This window comes from Pyrgilauda ruficollis, unplaced genomic scaffold, assembly GCF_017590135.1.
Source record: "Pyrgilauda ruficollis isolate IOZ18807 unplaced genomic scaffold, ASM1759013v1 scaffold16, whole genome shotgun sequence".
In the NCBI taxonomy this organism is placed as follows: Eukaryota; Metazoa; Chordata; class Aves; order Passeriformes; family Passeridae; genus Pyrgilauda; species Pyrgilauda ruficollis.
The window spans coordinates 13,465,194-13,485,080 of NW_024514764.1; the positions used below are offsets into that span (position 1 = coordinate 13,465,194).

Sequence of the window (19,887 nt, forward strand, 5' to 3'; positions counted from 1 at the left end):
GTGTGGTTTTTGTGTTCTGATGGAAAGTGAGGACCCAGTGCCAGGGCTTACCCAGGGCAGAGCAGGGCAGGGAAGGGTCAGTGCTGCTGCTCAGCACCCTCCAGGAGCTCAGGGCATGCTGAGCTGGGACACCCTGTGACGTTGCCCCATTCCTCCCTCCACGCTCAAAGCCCACACAGACCCCATCTCTGGCAGGACCCACCTCTGCAGGACCCCCATCAGGTTCTGGGACATCTCGTTGCGCGTCCTTGTCCCGAGTTGCCCCAAGGGCAGTCCCGAGGAGCCCGTCCCGGTGCCACTGCCCTGGCCAGGGTTTCCCCGGGGCTCAGCCACGGCCGGGCCAGCAGCAGTGGGGTTAAGCCCGGCCGGGCGGGTGGCTGGACAGGCGTCAAGGTGGTTGCTCCATCCATCCCTGCGCAGTCGGAGGGGCCGGAGAGCGGAGCGGGAGCGGGAGCCCTGCCCTGCCCTGCCCGCCGCCATGAGCGCAGGCAAAGGTGAGGCTGGAACTGCCCTGGGCCAGGCTGGGGGGACACGCAGGGAGCGGGGGGACACGCTCAGGCTCTGCCCGGGCTCCAGTCACCCTTTACTCTGCTCCTCCTCCACTGCTCATAAGACATTTTGTGGGACCCCGAGCTGCCTGGGGGGCTGCAGGCACTGCAGGGCAGAGCCCACACCTGGATGGGGAGTGCAGGGATGGGCAGGGACCGTGGGACTGGGACCCTTCAGTGCCCAGCGACTCCCAGGGGGCAGCCAGGGAGGAAGGGGGAGAGGGGTCTGGGGGCCTTTCCCCAGGAGTGGGAGAAGCTGCCGCTGCAATATGGAGATGAATTTCGGGGGGGGGTCCCTGCACCCGAGGGATCAGAGCTGTGCCAGCAGTGGGGGGTGATCTTGGACCATTTCCCAAGGAATTCAGCCTCTGAAAACTCCCGCAGCTGTCCCGTGTGTGCAGCGGGCCGGGACTCACCCCTTCATGCCCCCCGAGCCCCGGCGGTGCGGGCACCCGCCCAAGGGGTCCCAAGGGTGTCCCCCAGAGCAGCCACAGCCCGGCACTGACGCTGTCCCCTCTCCTCCACCCCCAGCAGGCATCCCCCTCCTGCTCCCCCTGGCCCTGCTGCTGGCTGCCGCCTCCCAGCCCCCCGGGGGGGACCCCCCGAAGGAGCCGGGGGACGGGGAGGGCCCGCGCTGCCCCAGCCCCTGCGCCTGCAGCCTGGACGATTACAGCGAGGAGCTGAACGTCTTCTGCAGCGGCCGCAACCTGAGCCGCCTGCCCGAGGACGTGCCCCCCAACGCCAAAGCCCTGTGGCTGGACGGCAACAACTTCACGCTGCTGCCGGCCGCCGCCTTCAGGAATCTGTCAGCCCTGGACTTCCTGGACCTGCAGAGCAGCCAGCTGGGCTCCGTGGAGCAGCACGCCTTCCACGGGCTGCGCAGCCTCTACCACCTGCACCTGGAGCGCAACCGCCTCAGGCACCTGGCCCCGCACACCTTCCTGCACACGCAGAACCTCGTGTCCCTCAGCCTCAACAACAACCACTTCAGCAAGGTGGAGGAAGGGCTGTTTGCCGGGCTCTCCAACCTCTGGTACCTGAACCTGGGCTGGAACTCGCTGGTGGTGCTGCCCGACAAGGTGTTCCACGACCTGCCCAACCTGAGGGAGCTGATCCTGGCTGGCAACAAGCTGCCCTACCTCCAGCACCAGCTCTTCTGCAGCCTCACCGAGCTGAAGGAGCTGGACCTGAGTGGGAACGCGCTCAAGGGCATCAAGATCAACGTTTTCGTCAAGCTGCAGAAGCTGCAGAAGCTGTACCTGAACCACAACCAGATCAACGCCATCGCCCCCCGCGCCTTCATGGGCATGAAGTCCCTGCGGTGGCTGGACCTGTCCCACAACCGCCTGGTCTCGCTCTACGAGGACACCTTCCTGGGCCTCCTGAGCCTGCACGTCCTGCGCCTGTCCACCAACTCCATCACCAGCCTGAGGCCCAGGACCTTCAAGGACCTCCAGTTCCTGGAGGAGCTGCAGCTGGGGCACAACCGGATCCGGGGCCTGGCAGAAAGGACCTTCGAGGGGCTGGGCCAGCTGGAGGTGCTGAGCCTCAACAACAACCAGCTGCAGGACATCAGGGCCGGGGCCTTCCTGGGGCTGCACAACGTGGCCGTGATGCACTTGTCTGCCAACTGCATCAAGGTCCTGCCTGACTTTGTCTTCAAGGGGGTCACCAGGCTGCACAGCCTCCACCTGGAGCACAGCTGCGTGGGCAGGATCCGGGCCAACACCTTCTCCGGGCTCTCCAGCCTGCGGCGGCTCTTCCTGCAGCACAACAGCATCTCTGTCATCGAGGACCAGAGCTTCAGCGACCTGCATGAGCTCCTGGAGCTCGACCTCAAGCACAACAGGCTGAGCCACCTCTCGCCCCGGCTCTTCACGGGGCTGAGCAACCTGGAGTACCTCTTCCTCTCCTCCAACCAGCTCCTGGAGATCGCCCAGGACACCTTCAGCCCGCTCCAGAGACTCTTCTGGCTCGACCTCTCCCACAACCAGCTGGAGACACTGGACAACAGCGTCATCTCCCCCCTGGCCAACCTGCGGTACCTGAGCCTGAGCAACAACTCCCTGGAGACCTTCTCGGTGGCATTCCTGCGCCCCCCCTTTGCCCTGGAGCAGCTGTGGCTGGGGGGCAACAACTGGCACTGCAACTGCTCCCTGAAGGGCCTGCGGGACTTCTCCCTGCAGCACCCGGCCGTGGTGCCGCGCTTCGTGCAGTCGGTGGCCGAGGGGGACGACAGCCACGTCCCCATCTACACCTACAACAACCTCACCTGCCTGCACCCCCCGGGCCTGGCGGGGCTGGACCTGCGTGACACTGCCGAGGAGAGCTTTGCTCACTGCTGAGCTGGGCTGGCCCTCCCAGGGACCCTCATCCCGGCCCTGCGGCCACCCCAGCCAGAGCACGGATTTGCCACCGCCTCCAGCCCAGCAGCCGCCTTGCTCAGAAGATGCTGGATGGGCACCAGCCCCCTGGGCTTCAAACTGAGTATTTCAGTCCTTTAGTATTTAAATAGCAGCTCCCAGGGCAGAGCATGGTTGCTCCCAGCTCCCAGCAAGAGAATCTCTGGATGGGGGAATGCTGCACCCCCAGCCCTGCAGCCACAGTAAAGGGCAGCCTTGCCCAGGCCAGGACTTTTATGAGACAAAACAGAGTGTTTTCCTGCCATGGAGCAGTGGAGAAATCCTAAAAGCCCCCCCGAGCTTAGGGAAGGGGCAGAGGACTTGCTGCAATGATTCCTTGCAGCAGCAGGTGTAGGCAGGGCACAGAAAGGCACTGGTTGCTCACCTGATAAATGGCAGCAGACAAATAAACCTTTGGAGCTATTGCAACCCACCTTGTAAGTTACGTTTTTTCCAAAGCTCGTGCTGCCCACGGCTGGGATTTCTCCCCAGACCCCCTCAGGGTGAGGGATTCAGGATCCCAGGGAGCTCCCAGCATTTCCTGCAAGCCTTGGGGGGGGTGGCTTGTTCCCAGGGAGGGAGCAAAAAATGCCCAGCTATCCCACAGAAGCCAACAGCCCTGACAGATTCCAGCTACTGCCCAGCTCTCCAAATCCCAGATAAGTGTCCAAAGGTCAGACAAAATTTTCCTGGAAAATTGCATGAGGGGAAACCTGCTCGGGTGTTGGTCCTTGTGCAGTGGGAGCAGGGCTGGGTGCTGCTCCTGCTCCTGCCTGCTGGAATCCAGTCTCATTTGTGGAAATCCAGGATTTCCCTGCCTTCCCAAAACCTCACAGCGAGGGGGAGTCCCAAAGGCAGAGAGGGACGCAGGCAGGAGCAGCTCAGAGTCCGGGAGGGAGGGAGAGGAGATGCAAGGCCACCACCTTCACTGCTTCCCCAGCTTAACTCAAGCCTGCAAGAGGAGGGCAGCTCCCATGGGAGCAGCAGTCCATGGGAAGAGGTGCAGGGAACAGGACACTGGGAAGTGGAAGAGGCAGGAACCACCTGGAGACACAGAGGAGTCCCAGGCTGGGCCTGGAGAACAGCTCCATGAAGGGCTGCCAGGGCTGGCTCACAGGGACAGGCTGGATCCTGATGCTTTTATAGGATTTAGCTGAATTCCAGCAAGGAAACCAGGGAACAGCAGGAAGCACCTTGATGTATGTGAAAGGCCAAGACTCAGAGGCCTGAAGCCATGGAAAAACAGAAGTTTTGCAGACCTGCATTTTAAGAAAAGGGTTTACTGCCTGGAACCTTGAAAAATGTTCCTGAGTCACAGAAGCCCAGCAGGCCTGAGGGCTCCTTCCCAGCACGATGGGATGCAGCTCCCAGACAGCTCCCAAAGGTGTCTCCTCAGTCCAGCCCACGCTGTGCTGTGCCCTCATGGCCCATCAGGAACCAGCCACCCGAGAATTCCGAGCTCAGGCCTGGCCGGGCTCCACATGGGAGCACTCAGCATGAGCCAGCCACTGAAGCAAGCCCTGTGTGATCCATCAGGCAGGGGCAGCAGGAGAAGGCAGCAGCACATGGAGCCATGATCCAGGTGATCAGAGCCATGTGGGAATGCTCAGGGAAGAACAGCACTGGACACTGCAGCTCCAGAGTCTCTTTGAGTATGAGGGGATGTGGCTTCTTCGTCTGGGACTGCCAGCAGCAGCAGGAATCTGTGCTCCCCCCCTCACACCCCAGTTACAGTTGAACAGCTCCTGCATCCCCTTCCCGCTGCTGGGGCTGCCAGTCTGGCACCAGTCCAGCTCCACACCTTCCTCAGGAGCTCCTCTGCGATGTATCCAAGATCTGCTGGGCAATGTGAGTCAAGGCAGGGAAGGCAGAGCTCTTGGGAAACTCTTGGATGAAGTCTCTGCCTTCTTCCAAGCTCTGGCTGAGCTGGGGGTCCAGGGGGACGCAGCCTGTGGGACAGGGGAGGGAGAGTGAGAGCTCGCTCCCTTTAGGGCCCAGGTCTGCAGCCAGGGATAAAACACACACTGCCACAGTCAACTCCAGGGCAAGTGGCAGGGAAGAGCCCCCACTGCCCTCCCTGGGCTCTGCAGGAGATAATTCTCACCTCCAACCACTTTCTCCGGTTCCAAGACCCCACCCCACCCTGGTGCTTCATGAGAGAGGCTCTCCCACCTGATCCCAGCCCTGTCCAGGGACAGGGTTCAGCCCTCAGCCCCCATTCTCAGGAAGGCTCCAGACATTCCAACATGGTTCTCATGGATCTCCAGGCCTGTTTACACTGTCACCATGATGTCAGCAGTCAGAGAAGGCTGCTGGCATCACTACCTCAGCCCCAGCAGGGCCAGGGGCCCACTGTGAGGAGTCTGGATGGCAGAGAAAGCACAAACCTCAGCTCTGCCCAGGTGCCTGGGGCTCACAGCCCAGCCCACCTGCCCCTGTGATGCTCCTTCTCTGTGCTCAGCCCTCCCAGAGCACCACGAGGGCAGCCCTGAGCAGAGCTCTGCTGCAGAGGCCACTCACCCAGGAAGGGCACCCCGGCGTGCTTGGCCAGCTCCTCGCCTCCCCCTTTGGAGAAGATGTTTGTGCATTCCTGAGGGAGGAAGAGCAGTGAGTCAGGAAGGCCAGAGCCCTGTGTGACAGGGCAGGAGCTGCCAGGCCCTGAGCAGGGCCAGCTCACCTCCACCCTGCCGCCCCAGGCATGCCCTGTGCCCTGCCCTCTCCCTCTCCTCAGGACAGCAGAGCCCAAAGCTGGCAGCGCCTCCCCTCCCTGGCTCATAGCACCACCCTCATGGCATTTCCCAATTCTCCACCCCACCACCACAAGGAAGGGCCCAGAGCAGCCCCAAGGCTGCACAAGAAGGTCAGGAGGGCTCACAGAGCAGTGGGGACACACGAAGCCGCTCATGTTCTCCACGATGCCGAGGATCCGCAGTCCTGCCTTCCTACAGAACGTCAGCTCCCGCCTCACATCCCCCACGGACACAGCCTGAGGGGAACAGCAGCAATTGGGGATCCCTCTGGCCACGCTGACTGTGCCTCCAGAGCACATGTGTAGAACAAGCATCCACAGTCAGCCTTGGGCAAACCTGGGGTGCATTTTCCCCCCTCTAAACGTGCTGCCTACCAGGAATTCCAGCCCCATGTCCCACCTGAGGTGTTGTGACCAGGACTGCCCCGAGCAGCTGGTAGGGCCTCAAGGCCTCCACGGTGGAGATGTGCTCGTCAGACGTGCCCGGTGGTGTGTCCACGATGAGGAAGTCCAGCTCCCCCCAGGCCACGTCGGTGACAAACTGTTTGATCAAAGCTATGGAAATAAAAGGGGCAGATAGAATAACCCCAAACCACAATGGGTTTCAGCAGGTGGCTTGGGAGCCGTGGGACAGGGAGAGGGGACAAGGCTGTCAGCACATCGTGTGCTGCACTGTCCCCATCTGAGTGACTTCAACCCATCCTTGTGGAACAGGAGCTTCGTTCCCCCAAGGAATAACCTCTCCAGGAGACAGCAGCACCTCCAGGAGGGCACACAGGAGGCTCCCCAGCAGCAAGCCCCGGCGTTACCGTTTTTCTTGGGTCCCCTCCACACCACGGCGTCGTCCGGCCGCTCCAGCAGGAAGCCGATGGACATGAGGGCGATGGCCTTGTCCTGGCCCACGAAGACCGGGACCCAGCCGCTGTCACACTGGTGCACGGCGCTGTCCTGCACCCTCAGCATGCGCGGGATGCTGGGCCCACACAGGTCCACGTCCAGGATCCCCACCTGGGGACAGGCACAGCCCCTCAGGGTGGGCTCAGGAGCCCCTGGCCACCCAGATTTGGGCTGCTCGCAGCACTTCCACAACTGTCACCTCATTTCTCTTCACAGAGAAAAGGCACAATTCTTCCCAAGAATATTTCTGGGTTTCACATTCTCTGAACATCAGAGAAAGAAAACACAGTTCTTATCTTATTTGCTGTGCCTGTGTTGTGCCAAAGCAGAATGCAATATGGAGATTGTTTATCCACAGTGATGGTGTTTTGTTTCCTTGGCCTATCAGGGCTGACAGTCACGAGATTCTGTGCAGTTGTGCGCAGAGTCGAATGCTTGGCAGATTCAGTTTAGATGTAATGTAATTTAGTATAATATAATATAGAATAATATAATATAATAAAGTAATTAATTAGCCTTCTGGTAAGACGGAGTCAGATGCATCATTCCTCTCCTTGTTGGGGGCGCCCTGGATCCGATACACAACAGCCACATTTGGAACACAAATGCCTTAAATTTCATATCCCTCCTGACCTCCTGCTCCCCAAAGAGCACCCCCTGGGTGTTTCCAAGTGCTTTATGCCAGAACCCAAGTGGCACAGGCTGCACAGAGCCTTTAAAAAGGTCCTCAGGGAATTCAGTCTGTCTCCTGCCCACACATTTCCTTTTTATCCCCATTTTAAGAGTCCTTGAGCTCACCCACTTCACCCCACAGAGGGAGTGACACCACAAAAAGTCACATCCCAGTGCCAATTTCAACAATAAATATTGTGTGATTTAATAAAAATAGACAAAGGAGAAATGAACTGCAGTACCTGAACTGGATCAAATTGCATTTTCACAGAGAATCCACACACTGCCCACCAAGGACATGCACATGGAAAGGGTGGGCAAAATCCAGCCCAGCTGAGGGCAGGAAGGGAAAGGGCAGAGCCCAGCAGCCCAAAGCCTCACTCACCCTCTTCCCAGCGTGCCGCAGCGCCAGGGCCAGCTCGGTGGAGAGGGTGCTCTTCCCAACGCCGCCCTTCCCCGACAGCACCAGCAGGATGTGCCGCACCCCGGCCAGGTTGGCTCTCTCTGCAAGTGTACCACGGAATCATGGAATATCCTCAGTGGGGAGGGACCCAGGGATCATCCAGGGCAGCCCCTGGCTCTGCACAGACACCCAACAATCCCACCCTGGGCATCCCTGAGATATTGTCCAAGCACTCCTGGAGCTCTGGCAGCCTCGGGGCTGTGCCCATTCCCTGGGGAGCCTGGGCAGTGCCAGCACCCTCTGGGGAAGAACCTTTCCTGATATCCAACCTAACCCTGCCCTGGCACAGCTCCAGCCGTTCCCTGTCCCAGGATCCTCCTCGGGAGGAGCTGCAGCGCTGCTGAGCTCTGCCCTCAGTGTAAGGCAGTGACAAAGAAGAGCTGGAGGTGCCACAGGTTTTTTGTGATCACAGCCGGGACAGTGAGAACAACGGCAATAAACACCGTGTGTGGGGAGCAAAGGCTGGTCCCGATGACCTAAGTGGAAACCGGGCAGCAGAGCAATAAACACGGGGCTCGTGAGGCTCAGCCGGGCCATGGCCCGAGGCTGCCGGTGAGCTCAGGCCCTTGGCGTTTCCTTCCTCCGTGCCACACCAGTCGCTTCCTGCCGGCCCCACGCTCCTCTCCAGCCCTCCCTGCGTTCCCTGCTGTGCTGTCAGCGCTCCCGGCTCTGCTTTGGGCTCAGCTCCCCGCAGCAGGCAGCGCTCGGCACCGGAGTTCCCGGGCTGGGACAGCACAGGGGGCGGCCGGGCCGCTCCAGCCACAGCCGGCGAACACCACCGGCCCACCGGGGCCGCGTTCCGGGCGCCCCGACCCGACCGGGCACGGACTCGACGCGCCGGGGCTGGCCCGGCAGCGCAGCGGCACCGGCGGCATGGAGCCCGCACGCACCATGGCAGAGCTCATCCGCACCTCCGCCGACGGTAAAGGCCACGGGCCCCACAACGGGGAGAGGGGAGAACGGGCCCGGGGAGGGGCAGACGGGGCCCCGCAGCGAGCTGCTCCCGGCATACCGCCCGGTGACAGCGGCAGCCCGGCGCTGTCTGCCGCGGGAGCCGGGCCCGGGCTTCTGGCAAGGCTCTGCGTCACCTCCCGATCAGCGGTGCCCGCCGCCTACGGGAGCCCGGCCCGGAGCGCCCCTCACCAGGAGTCGGGCCGAACACCGCGACACCGGCTCGGCCCGAGCACCTCGGAACTCCACGGAACCGGGTCCTGACCCCCCGCTAGGCCCGGTCATTCGGCTGGGACATCCCTCGAGAGATGGGTAGGGCCCCCCCAGACCAACACCCCGGATCCCGGTTCCCCCAGGCCGCGGCCTCTCCGCCGCTCACCCCCGGCCGTCTCCTCCATGTTGCCTCCCCGCATCACCCGCTTCCGTCTTCCGCCGGCCCAGAGCCCCGCCCCCTTAGACTGACAGGTGCGCTGTCCAATCGGAAGCCGCACTTTCACCGGAGAACCCGCCCTCCAATGCTTTGCAGCCAATCCACTTCTCGTGCTCCCTTCGCATCAGCCAATGAACTTAGTGCTTTCCCTTCGCGAGCGGCCGCCCAATGGCGCCGCTCTCTGGCGATTGGCACACGGGGCAGCCAATAGTACCGGGCTCTCTCAGACCCCGCCCCCTTTGTCCCTCTCCGCCCGTGAGTGACAGAGAGCTCAGCCAACGGCGATAGGGCGCGGCGCGGCCGCAGCCAATGAGCGCCCGGAGGCGGTGCCGGGAGAGGATTGTTTATGTCCCGGGAGAGGAAAGTAGGTCAGAGCGCCGCGGGCCGGGCCGGGCCGGGCAGGTGGGCCGGGGGCTCGGGGGACCGGCCGGAGGTGGCAGCTGGGGCTGGGGTTTGGCTGAGGGCGGGCCGGGGTTGTGCCACCCAAGCGCCGTGGCCTGGCCTGGCCTGTCCCGGCCCTGTCCGGCTGGCCTCAGCTGCCGGGACAGCCGGGCTCCGGTGCCCGCCCTCGGTGGAGCCGCTGCCTCCGCGGCCAGGGAGCTGAGCCGAGCCGAGCCGAGCCGGGCCGGGCCCCCCGCCGCGGTCCCTCCTCGCCGCTCGGTGCCCGGGGCTGTGCGGGTCACGCCGCAGCATCGCCTCGGGCCCCCGGAAAGGCCTCAGCGGGCCCAGGGCCCCGGGGGTACGCGGCTTTTTGTGGCAGCGCTGCAGTGACAGCAGGAGCGGGACAGGGGCCGTCCACTCTGCTGGCACCGCTGGGGCAGCTCCAGTCCTAGGGGCAGTTCTGGTCAAGCAGGACACTGAGGGGCTGGGGCATGCTCAGGGAAGGGAACAGGGCTGGGAAGGGGCTGGAGCACCAGGAGGGGCTGAGGGAGCTGGAAAGGGGCTCAGCCTGGAGAAAAGGGGGCTCAGGGGGGACCTTGTGGCGCTGCACAACTCCTGACAGGAGGGGACAGCCAGGGGGGTCGGGCTCTGCTCCCAGGGAACAGGGACAGGACAAGGGGAAATGGCCTCAAGCTGTGCCAGGGGAGGTTTAGGTTGGATATTGGGAGAATTTCTCCGTGGAAAGGGTGGTCAGACACTGGCACAGCTGCCCAGGGCAGTGGTGGAGTCACCATCCTTGCAAGGATTTAGAAGCTGTGTGGGTTTGGTGCTTAAGGACATGGTTCAGTGGTGGCCTTGGCAGTGCTGGGGGAATGGTTGGACTCATTGATCCAGGAGATCTTTTCCAGCCATAACAATTCCATGTCTGACTCTGCCATCAGTGCTGGGATCTCTGTGCTGGCTCTCAGCCCCAGCCTTAGCGAGGGCGTGGGGGAGCAGGGCAGCTCTGTTGGGCTGCCATGGGTGCTCAGCAAAGCTGGAGGAGGGTTTCTGCTGTGGTTTTAGGTGCTTTCCCAGCATGGCTGTGCGAGCCCTGTGGTTTCAGTAGGTGGGATTTCTAGAGCCCTTCAAAGCATCCATGGGCAGCTGCACAGCTGGCTGTGGCTTGGCCTGTCCTGCTTTTCCAGGGGCTGCTGTCCCACTGGGGACTGAGGCACAGGAGGAACTGGGCCAGGTGCTTTATGGCAGGCTCTGGGTCGGGGCTGAGCTGAGGGAGATGGTTCAAGGATTACAGCCCTGAGGGTGCCTCTTGGTGGGGAGTTGAATCCTGCAAAGATAAAGTTCAGACAGGTGAGATTGGAAGCTGAGGTTCCCTGTCACATGCAGTGCAGTGGTCCTGTGTGGGAGCTGGGAGCTGGTGTGCCTGTCAGGCTGTGCCCAGGGAAGGAGCCTCAGGAAATCTGTCTCTGATCAACATCCCAGTTGGGCTGGGAGACAGGCAGCTGCTTCTGATGCCCTGTGCAGGCTGACCTAGAACAGAGATGGGACAGAGTTAAAGAATAAAGCAGGGATTTATTAAAAGGCCTCAATGGATCCACCTTGGGCAGCAGAAGAGCCCAGCCAGGGCTACACCCCAGGTGAACCCAAAATGGTCACAAAATGCACAACCGCTCACGAGGTCTCTCACTTTGATAAGTTCTGCTCCATTTGCAGATTGCAGTTAATTGTCCAATTCCAGCTTTAGCCCATGAATTTCCCTCCTGCTTGTTTTTCTCTCTTCAGCCCATGTTGTTTGTGCTCTTGGGCCTGAGATTGGATCATTTGTCCTTGGTCCCCAGCTAGAGAAGGAATTGTTTTGTCTCCCTACTCTGTGAAGAGAGCTCACCTTCCCCTAGTGTGAAGCTCAGAAGTGCACACTGAAGCAGCACAGAATCTGAAAAACAGAAAAGCTAAAACCTGAGGCATCACTTCCCTTCTGCCTGTTGTCCTTGAGGCAAGCAGGGACAGGTCTGTCACAACCCTGGTTTCCTTCCAGTGAGCAGGAAAGTGGTTTCTCTTCCTCTCCAAGCATTGAGAGCCAAGTCTTCCATCAGAGGGCAGTTGCAGATGGAGACAGCTGGGCTGCAGGGGGCTGGGGTAGTGCAGGTGGCCAGAGCCAGGACAGCTGCTGGAGGGTCACTGGGCACCAGGGAGGCTGTGTCTTGCAGCAGCCTGCTCTAGTGGAAGGTGTTCCTGCCGACGGCAGGGTGTGGAACGAGATGAGCTTGAAGGTCCTTCCAACCCAAAGGACTCTGGGATTCTGACAGCCCTGAAGCTCCCCAGGCCAGGTGAGAGGTGGCTGCTGGAGGCAGTTCCTGCAGAGGGGCAGCTGCTGCCACCACAGCTGGATATTGGGAGCATTCCTTGGGCCTGGCTCAGGGAGAAGTTGACCCTGGGTGGAGAAAGTGGTTGAAGTTTTGCAGAGGCTCTTCACGCACATGGAACTCCTTGTGCTGGTCCCCCGGGGTGTTTGGTGACCCGAGGAGGTGGCAGAAGTGTAAGAGAAGTGTAAGCCTGTGTTCCTTCCGCAGCCTACCTGCGCGGGGGCAGCATGGCGCGGCGCCCGCGGAGCAGCCGGGCCTGGCACTTCGTCCTGAGCGGGGTGCGGCGCGAGGCCGACGGCCGGAACGGCGCGCGGGGCTGGGGATACGACTCCGACGGCCAGGTAGGCTGGGCTGGGGGTCTGGGTGCCACAGGGGATGGCTGTGCTCGAAGGTCCCAGGACTAGGGAAGAGATGAGAATCTTGACTCTGTGTTTCAGAAGGCTGATTATTATAGTATGATACTATATTATATTAAAATGCTATATTAAAACTGTACTAAAAAGAATAGAGAGAAAGGATCCATCAGAAGGCTGGAAAGCAATAGAAAGGAATGAATAACAAAATCTTGTGATTGCTCACAACCTCAACACAGGTGGCTGTCATTGGTCATCAAGTAAAAACAATTTCACGTCCAAATCATATTCCAAAGCAGCAAAACATGGAGAAGCTGAAGCTCCCCAGCTTCTCAGGAGAAAAGATCCTGGCAAAAGGATTTTTCATAAAATACGTCTGTGACAACAGGGGATGTTTCCTGTCCCTGATATCTGGTGTGAACTGGCCAAAAGTAGGAAGAGTTTAGTAATGGTCAATATTGATGCTAAACTAAATGCTTTTTCAAGCATCTAATGGGTGTGTCATACATAAAGTACATACAATATTTTTATAAATTTGTTTTTGGAAGCAGAGCTCTAGATAAGTGTTTGAAGTGGATCAGTTCCCTAATCTGACTGGCTGTGCTCCCTCCTGGGCTATGAGGGGCTTGGAGATGGTGGTGGAGATTGCAGGGCAGTGTCTTCAGACTGAAATTTCCTCACATTTCCTGCTCTGCAGCATGACCCTCACTTCTGAACCTGGTCCAAGTGTGCTGGGGATGGGAACACAGCAGGGAGAGCAAGAGTAAAACAGTGCAAGGAGTGACTGATTTGCTTCTGCCATCCTTCCCTATTTTCCTAATTCTTGAGTGTGTGATTGAGTTCCCTGTGCAGTGGTGGGGACTCAAGGAGCTGCTCCAGGAGCTTCAGAGCATACACTGAAGCCAGGAGGCTCTGCGAGAGCACAGTGTCCAAACCCAGGCACTGTGCTCCCAGAAAATGAGCAGTTTTCTGTCTCTGTAGCCAGGGGAATGACAGGATTTCTAGGCAGCAGTAGTTGGGAAAGTTAGAAGTTAGGAAAGACAGAACCTAAGCTCTTGGGTCTGCAGGTCGGAGAAGGAGGCCTGGGCAGTACGTATGTAAGCCCAAGTAGTTTCAATTCCTGTCTTACAGCTGCAAGAACATGAATTTAAAGGATTTTTGTCATTAAATACCCCAGACCCTAGGGGTGAATAACAAGCAGGTACACCTGAGCAGCAGGTAAACCTGGAGTAACTCTGCAACCAGTGATAAGAGAACCCCTTAGGCAACACCATAACACAGGAGTGAAACTGGGCTGTGACTCTCACCATGTCCAGTCCGGGATCACTTTGGTCTCTTGGCACTGGGGAACAGTAAATCAGGTTTTTGTGTTCATGAAAGTAAACAAAAGCCCTTTAATCCTGCCCTGGGTTCCCCGTGGGCTGTCTGCAGCGCTGCCCTGAGGGGCTGCATCCGGGCAGCTCAACTGGCTCCCTTTTTTCTGCCCCCTGTCCCTTCTCCTCCTGTGCTTCCCAGCCTCTTCACAGCCTCTCCAGAGCAGTGCTTGGCTCTGCTGTGGCTGGAACCTGCCTGGTGAAAGCCAAAGCTTTAGCACAGAATTTCCTTCAGAATGTGTGTGTTCCACACTTGGGCTGTCACCCTGCTGTGACAGCTCCATGTCCCTGGCAGGCACACGGAACATACCTGCACTGCAGAGTGCTGAGAGGTCCCTGCAGCTCAGCAGGCACTATCCATGTCCCAGGGCAGGGTAATTCCATGGGCACAGCCTCCCTGTGTGACACGAGCCTGGGGATGTCCCAGCAGAGCCCTCAGGGAGCTCTGCCAGCCCAGCTCCCATGCCCAGGGGTGCCCAGCAGTGAGCATTCCTGTTTTCCCCAGCAGCACAGCGACTCTGATTCGGAGCCAGAGTTCTCCTCCCTGTCTCCCTCCATCCCAAGTGCCATCCCTGTGACTGGAGAGTCCTACTGCAACTGTGAGAACCAGAGTGAAGCTCCCTACTGCTCCAGCCTGCACGCCCTGCACCGCGTCCGCGACTGCCGCTGCGGCGAGGAGGATGAGTGTAAGGGGCTCGGGATGGGGGCCCCCTGCAGTGTCCTGTGCCCATCCCAGCATTCCTTTGTTTACATCCTGAGGCACAGGAGGATTACCAGCCCCTGCCTACTGTCGTGTTTCCAGGGTCAGGGCTGATGCTGTTACGGCATCAGCGCTCACCCCTGGGACCTGCTTTCTGATCCGGCTTAGGCCCCAGTGAAACAGAGCCGGTGCTTAGGGCCCTCCTGATCCTTGCAGGGGCTGGCAGGGTGCCTGGCTCTGAGCACAGGGTGGGCTTGGGCTGGGGGGAGAGCCTGTGGCAGGGCAGAGTCACCCCTTGATCCCATGAGGAGTGTGGGGAGAAGGGAGGCTCTGCCTGGTGCCAGCCAAAATTTGGCCTGGTGAATGCTGACAGCTTTGGAGCACTGATCCATCCCTGCTGGGACACTGCAGAGTAGTTCAGGCCTCAAGCAGTTCTCTGATGTGCACAGCTTAAGATTTATCCTCTTAAACAATAAGAGAAATAGAAACAAACCCACTGACAGGCCTTCAAAACAAACATCTGTCTGTGCTTTGGCTTGGGACTTGTTCCCTGAGGGTCTTTGCCCATCCTTGTCCCCTCTGTGCTTCCTCAACAGATTTTGACTGGGTGTGGGATGACCTGAACAAGTCAACAGCCACGCTTCTGACGTGTGACAACCGCAAGGTGAACTTCCACATGGAGTACAGCTGTGGCACGGCCGCCATCCGTGGCAACAAGGAGCTGGCAGAGGGCCAGCACTTCTGGGAGATCAAGATGACCTCCCCGGTGTATGGCACTGACATGGTACGTGTGGGGCACACAGAAATGCCCAGGATTTTGGACAGGGGCTGGCAGGATGAGGTTCCACCATGGCAGATGAGGTTTGAGGCTGTCTGGAAGTGCACAAGTCCATGGGGAGCTAATGAGATGCGTCCCTGGGATTTGAGGGAACTGTTGGATGAAGTGGCTTAGCCACTATCTGCTGTGTTGGAGAAGCTGTGGGAGTCTGGTGAAGTTCCCAGTTTATAGGAAAAGAGGAAACATAACCCCCATTTTTAGAAAGGGAAATAAGGATCATCTGGGGAAGTACAGGCTGACCAGTCTCACTTCTGGGCCTGGCAAACATGGAGCAGATCCTTTTGGAAGCTATGAAAAGGCACATGGAAAAAGTGGATGTGATTGGTGACATCCACCATGGCTTCACTAAGGGATTCAGTGCCCTTCTGTGATGGTGTTGCAGTGTTGGTGGAGGAGGGAAGAGGAACTGATCTCATCTACCTGAACTTGTGCAAAGCATTTATTGCTGCCTTGCTTGGCATCCTTGTCTCTAACCTGGAGAGACATGGATTTGACAGAGGGACCGCTTGGTGGATATGGAATTGTCTGGATGATCACATGCAAAGAGCTGGGAGTCAACAGAGACCAGTGACAAGTGACATTGCTCAGGGGCTGGCACTGGGACCAGTGTTGTTTTACATCTCTGCTGGGGACATGGACAGTGGGATCAGGGCACCCCCAGCCAGCCTGGAGCTGACACCCAGCTGTGTGAGGAGGTGACAGCCTGGAGGGGAGGGATGGGGCATCCAGAGGGACCTGACAGGCTGGAGAGGTGGGGCCATGGGAAAAAAGTTGAACAAGACCCAAGTGCCAGTGCTGCACCTGGGTCAGGGCAATCTCAAGCACCAATCCAGGCTGGGCAGAGATGAGCAAGAGCAGCCCTGGGAGAAGGACTTGGAGTGTTGGAGGATAAGAACTGGACATGGCCTGGCCATGAGCACCCAGAAACCCCCCAGTGTTGGGCTGAGCCCCCAGTGTGGGCAGCAGGAGGGGGGGATTCTGCCTCTCTGCCCCCTCAGGTGAGACCCCACCTGCAGAGCTGACTCCAGATCTGTGGCCCGGCACAGGAAGGACCTGGAGCTGCTGGAGAGAGTCCAGGGGAGCTCATGGAGATGCCCCAAAGGCTGGAGCCCCTCTGCTCTGGAGCCAGGCTGGGAAAGCTGGGGGAATATTCATATTCAATACCATTCTGTGACTCTGTGAACAGGACAGTGACCTCTTCCAGCATTTTAGCTGCACCTCCTCACTTAGGAAAGGAAATCAGAGCTGGGAGTCTTTAGTTCCATCCTGAAACCTCTGACTTGGCTTCAACAACCCCTCTGGGTGCTTTGGGCTGAGCCAAAAATAGGAGGGAAGAACTGGAGGTGAAATCTTGGTTGTGTATTGTTGCTTGAAAAGGCACTGAGTTTGTGTTCTGCCTCCCAGATGGTGGGGATTGGGACGTCAGATGTGAACCTGGACAAGTACCGCCACACCTTCTGCAGCCTGCTGGGCAAGGATGAGGACAGCTGGGGACTCTCTTACACAGGTAACATGGCTAGGGTGGCTGGGTGGACAGCAGTGGCACAAGAGGTGCCACCAGGCCTGTGAATCCCTTTGTTAAGGACACCAGAGCAGCTGCTGGCAGCTCACAGCCCTTGGAGCCTCTCTCCTGACCCACTTGTTGCAGAGCCATTAGACCTGGTGTGGGACTGCCAGGGCACCAGGGTACTTCTGTCACATCAGCACTTTGGGGTTTCAGTGCTGCTCCCTGTGCTCTGGAGTTGTAAAACCTCACTTTTGCCTTTCCACCAGCCACTCTGGGATGGGAGGGCAGGGGTCAGAAATGCCGGATGTTTTTGGCACTGAGCGAGGCTGTACCAGCAGCATGGGAGTTGGGATGAATTTCTGGAGTGCAGGTTTTCCACAGAATGCCATTTTTTGGGTGTGTTTTCAGGACTGCTGCATCACAAGGGGGACAAAACAAACTTCTCCTCAAGGTTTGGCCAAGGCTCCATTATTGGGGTGCATTTGGACACGTGGCACGGGACGCTGACGTTCTTCAAGAACCGCAAGTGCATAGGTGAGAGCCAGGGATGGGGTGGGAGCAACTCGAGTCTGGCTGCAGCAGAAAACACTGGCAAAGCAGAAGACCAAGGTGTGAAGTGAGTGGGAGGAAGGTCACATTTCTTGTTTAATAGATTGGGATTTTGGAAAACTTTTCCCAATAGCTTTGCAGTTAATGGGTTGGGGGGAGGGGGGAGATCCCTCTGTATAAACTAACGTGCCCTCCCTGGTGCTGTGCCCTGGCAGGGGTGGCAGCCACAAAGCTGCAGAACAAGAAGTTTTACCCCATGGTGTGCTCGACGGCGGCCAAGAGCAGCATGAAGGTGATCCGGTCCTGCGCCAGCCGCACGTCCCTGCAGTACCTGTGCTGCTTCCGCCTGCGCCAGCTCCTGCCCGACTATGTGGACACGCTGGAGGTGCTGCCCCTGCCCCCAGGACTCAAGCAGGTGCTGCACAACAAACTGGGCTGGGTCTTGAGCATGAACTATAGCACATCGAAGCCTTCCTCCTCCTCGTCCTCGGGGAGCGACTCGGACAGCTCGTGTGGCTCGGATGCGGAGGCCTGCCAAAGGAAGAGGTGCAGGAGGACATAATGGCTCTGCACACCACCTGGGTGGGGGTTTGTTGTGTTGTCTGCAGGGGCCAGTCAAGCCTGATGCACCTCTTCCTTCTGGGGACATCCATTTCTATGTGTTGACAAAGATTTCTTCAGTGCTGTGGAAATCTTTGGCCTCGACATCCATCACAGGCATTTAGAAGAGCTGCTGCTCCAAGAGATGCCAGTTCTGACACGAGAAATTTGTGGTGAAATATCTGAGCTCCATCTCCTGACTTGCTATGGAAGCCAGCACCTCTTCCTGAAGGATCTCTCGTCTCCCTGTTGGCACAGACAATGTTTAAGAAATTTCGCTTGATGACAGGAGTTGGACTTGATAATCTTCATGGCTCCCTTCCAACTCAGGATGTTCAGGCAGTCTCCTGGTTGGAGTGTGCTGGATTCCAGTCAGATACAGGACCTGACTCACTGAGCCACAGTCCCAGGCCATTCCTCTCCTCTCTGTGTGTGTAGGTTTGGTGTCTGCCATGACCTCGTGCCACTCTGGGGCACAATGGAGCAGCAGCTGCAGGGAAAGGGCCCCCAGAGACACTGCTGGGAGCAGGTACAGGAGCTGAGCTGTGGCTGGTGGTCCTCGAGCCCCTGGGGACTTTTAATTGCTTTGCATGTTGGTTTCTGCTGCTTCTCCTCTGTCCAAGACTGTGTTAAACTGTAATAATAAACGTAGAAGCTGTCTGTTGTTCCTCTTGGGCCCCTGAAGGCAGGAGGCTGCAGGTGCTTGTCAAAACTCCCTGGAGGGGAGGTTTTGGGTGCAGCAGTTGTGTGTCAGAGCTGGAGGAGGTGAAGGCAGCAGAGATGCCCTTGTCTCTGCCCTGTGCAGGGCTCTTGTGCTTCCCACTGAAGCAGAAGTCTTGCTGGGGGGGATGTTCAGTGGAGTCAGGCTGATGCCCGTGGCTGTGCACTGAAAGGGAGGCTGCAGGGGTTATAGCACCTGTCCTCTGGCAGGACATGCTGGGAAAAACACCCCAAACCCCCACCCCAGAGCCTGGCAATCAGAGCAGTCCCTCCAAGACTCTGTGGTCCTGCTGAGGGGAAATGCTGGATTAGCATCTGGACAAGTGACTTACTGTGCTGTGGCCTGATGCCACTGCCAGGGAACGGGCTCTGTGCTCCCACAGGGCTGGTGCCAACCCAGGCCAGTCCCTGCAGGGCCTGTAATCAGCCCATGGGCTTTTCCCCAGCCTTTGAGATCTCTGGTTTACTGAGGAGTCAAGGCTGAGCTGGTGCTGTTGGTCTTGCAAAGGGCATTGGAAAATGGACCAGGGCTGAGGTGTGGGTGGGAAATGGCTTTTAACCAGTTCTCTCTGTGGGTTTCCTTCCAACACGTTCCAGCTGCTGCCTTCTCTTCTGCTCCCATCACAGACCACCCCACAGGCTCAGGTAAAACTTCTTGCACCATGTGCACTTCTTCCCTGCTGAGCTCATTCCCTAATCCTGAAGCAAAGATGGCCCTTGCTGCTCTGGGGCCAGGCTTTGAGAACTTTACTGCAGTAGGTCAGGCTCTGTCCATGCCCTGTACTGGTACTGCAGCCAGACCAAGCTGCCTTGCTGGTTTGCTCTTCCCCAGGAACTGACTCAAGCAGCAGCAGCTGCAGGCAGAGCAGGGAGGAGCATGGTGTGGAGGGCCTTTCCTGCTCCTGCAGCACTGCTTGCTCCAGGGCTGTGGGAACAACTCCAGGAGTTCTGTGTCACTGGGGCTTTCCCAAACCTCAGCAGGCACTGGGGGAGCCATGACCCGCCCCCATCCTGGCTGTGGCTATTTCTGAGTAATAATGGAGGTCCAGGGGTTCTGTGTCACTGGGGAAAGCCCCAGTGAACAATCCCAAACCTCAGCAGGCACTGGGGGAGCCATGACCCGCCCCCATCCTGGCTGTGGCTATTTCTGAGTAATAATGGAGAATTTTCTTTGGGAAAAGAGACTCCCAGCCTAACCTACCATTTCCCGTGGATTTTCTAGAGCTTATTTTCTAGAACATTTTCTCATGTTGGGAGTTCAGTGAACAAACTGCCCTGCCCTGAGCTGTGTTACCCCAAGGAAGTGGTTCCTCTCCTCTCAGCTGGTTTTGACAGTTGGCAGATGTTTTCCAAAGTGACTCAAACAGGACCCACATGCCCTTGGAAGCCAT

The 19,887-nt window shown here is 58.5% G+C and overlaps 3 protein-coding genes across 10 annotated transcripts; 2 read left to right on the top strand and 1 right to left on the bottom strand.

Annotated features, from left to right (window-relative positions):
- The first annotated feature begins 448 nt into the window (after positions 1 to 448).
- IGFALS (insulin like growth factor binding protein acid labile subunit) lies at positions 449 to 3,089 on the top strand. The gene has a single exon (XM_041462140.1). It carries the CDS (start codon positions 971 to 973, stop codon positions 2,891 to 2,893), a length of 1,923 nt encoding a protein of 640 aa, XP_041318074.1. The 5' UTR covers positions 449 to 970; the 3' UTR covers positions 2,894 to 3,089.
- A 1,121-nt stretch (positions 3,090 to 4,210) lies between these two features.
- Positions 4,211 to 9,108, bottom strand: NUBP2 (nucleotide binding protein 2). Of its 2 annotated transcripts, XM_041462174.1 has the most exons (7): positions 9,062 to 9,108; positions 7,654 to 7,772; positions 6,509 to 6,707; positions 6,100 to 6,254; positions 5,826 to 5,936; positions 5,471 to 5,540; positions 4,211 to 4,899 (listed from the first exon to the last, which is right to left on the bottom strand). In XM_041462174.1, exons 1-7 carry the CDS (start codon positions 9,093 to 9,095, stop codon positions 4,757 to 4,759), a joined length of 831 nt encoding a protein of 276 aa, XP_041318108.1. In that variant the 5' UTR covers positions 9,096 to 9,108; the 3' UTR covers positions 4,211 to 4,756. The 2 variants fall into 2 exon arrangements, with proteins under 2 accessions (XP_041318108.1, XP_041318109.1); XM_041462175.1 differs by lacking the exon at positions 5,826 to 5,936.
- Positions 9,109 to 9,389: 281 nt separating this feature from the next.
- SPSB3 (splA/ryanodine receptor domain and SOCS box containing 3) lies at positions 9,390 to 18,436 on the top strand. Of its 7 annotated transcripts, none has more exons than XM_041462156.1 (7): positions 9,390 to 9,476; positions 12,064 to 12,197; positions 14,088 to 14,268; positions 14,879 to 15,066; positions 16,525 to 16,627; positions 17,036 to 17,243; positions 17,392 to 18,436. In XM_041462156.1, exons 1-7 carry the CDS (start codon positions 9,422 to 9,424, stop codon positions 17,633 to 17,635), a joined length of 1,113 nt encoding a protein of 370 aa, XP_041318090.1. In that variant the 5' UTR covers positions 9,390 to 9,421; the 3' UTR covers positions 17,636 to 18,436. The 7 variants fall into 7 exon arrangements, with proteins under 7 accessions (XP_041318090.1, XP_041318087.1, XP_041318089.1 ...); XM_041462153.1 differs by having other exon boundaries at positions 17,036 to 17,161; XM_041462155.1 differs by having other exon boundaries at positions 9,399 to 9,476; positions 14,091 to 14,268; positions 17,036 to 17,161.
- The last annotated feature ends 1,451 nt before the right edge of the window (positions 18,437 to 19,887 follow it).

What these genes read in the sequence shown, in the direction of transcription:
- IGFALS (XM_041462140.1), top strand. Translation starts at nt 971, where the DNA reads ATGCCCCCCGAGCCCCGGCGGTGCGGGCACCCGCCCAAGGGGTCCCAA.
- SPSB3 (XM_041462153.1), top strand. Translation starts at nt 9,422, where the DNA reads ATGAGCGCCCGGAGGCGGTGCCGGGAGAGGATTGTTTATGTCCCGGGA. An exon ending in CTGCGGCGAGGAGGATGAGT is followed by an intron (nt 14,269 to 14,878) that starts GTAAGGGGCTCG and finishes CTTCCTCAACAG; the next exon opens with ATTTTGACTGGGTGTGGGAT. An exon ending in CTGGGGACTCTCTTACACAG is followed by an intron (nt 16,628 to 17,035) that starts GTAACATGGCTA and finishes GTGTGTTTTCAG; the next exon opens with GACTGCTGCATCACAAGGGG.
- NUBP2 (XM_041462174.1), bottom strand. Translation starts at nt 9,095, where the DNA reads ATGCGGGGAGGCAACATGGAGGAGACGGCCGGGG. An exon ending in CATGGAGGAGACGGCCGGGG is followed by an intron (nt 7,773 to 9,061) that starts GTGAGCGGCGGA and finishes GTACACTTGCAG; the next exon opens with AGAGAGCCAACCTGGCCGGG. An exon ending in TCCTGGTCACAACACCTCAG is followed by an intron (nt 5,937 to 6,099) that starts GTGGGACATGGG and finishes TGTTCCCCTCAG; the next exon opens with GCTGTGTCCGTGGGGGATGT.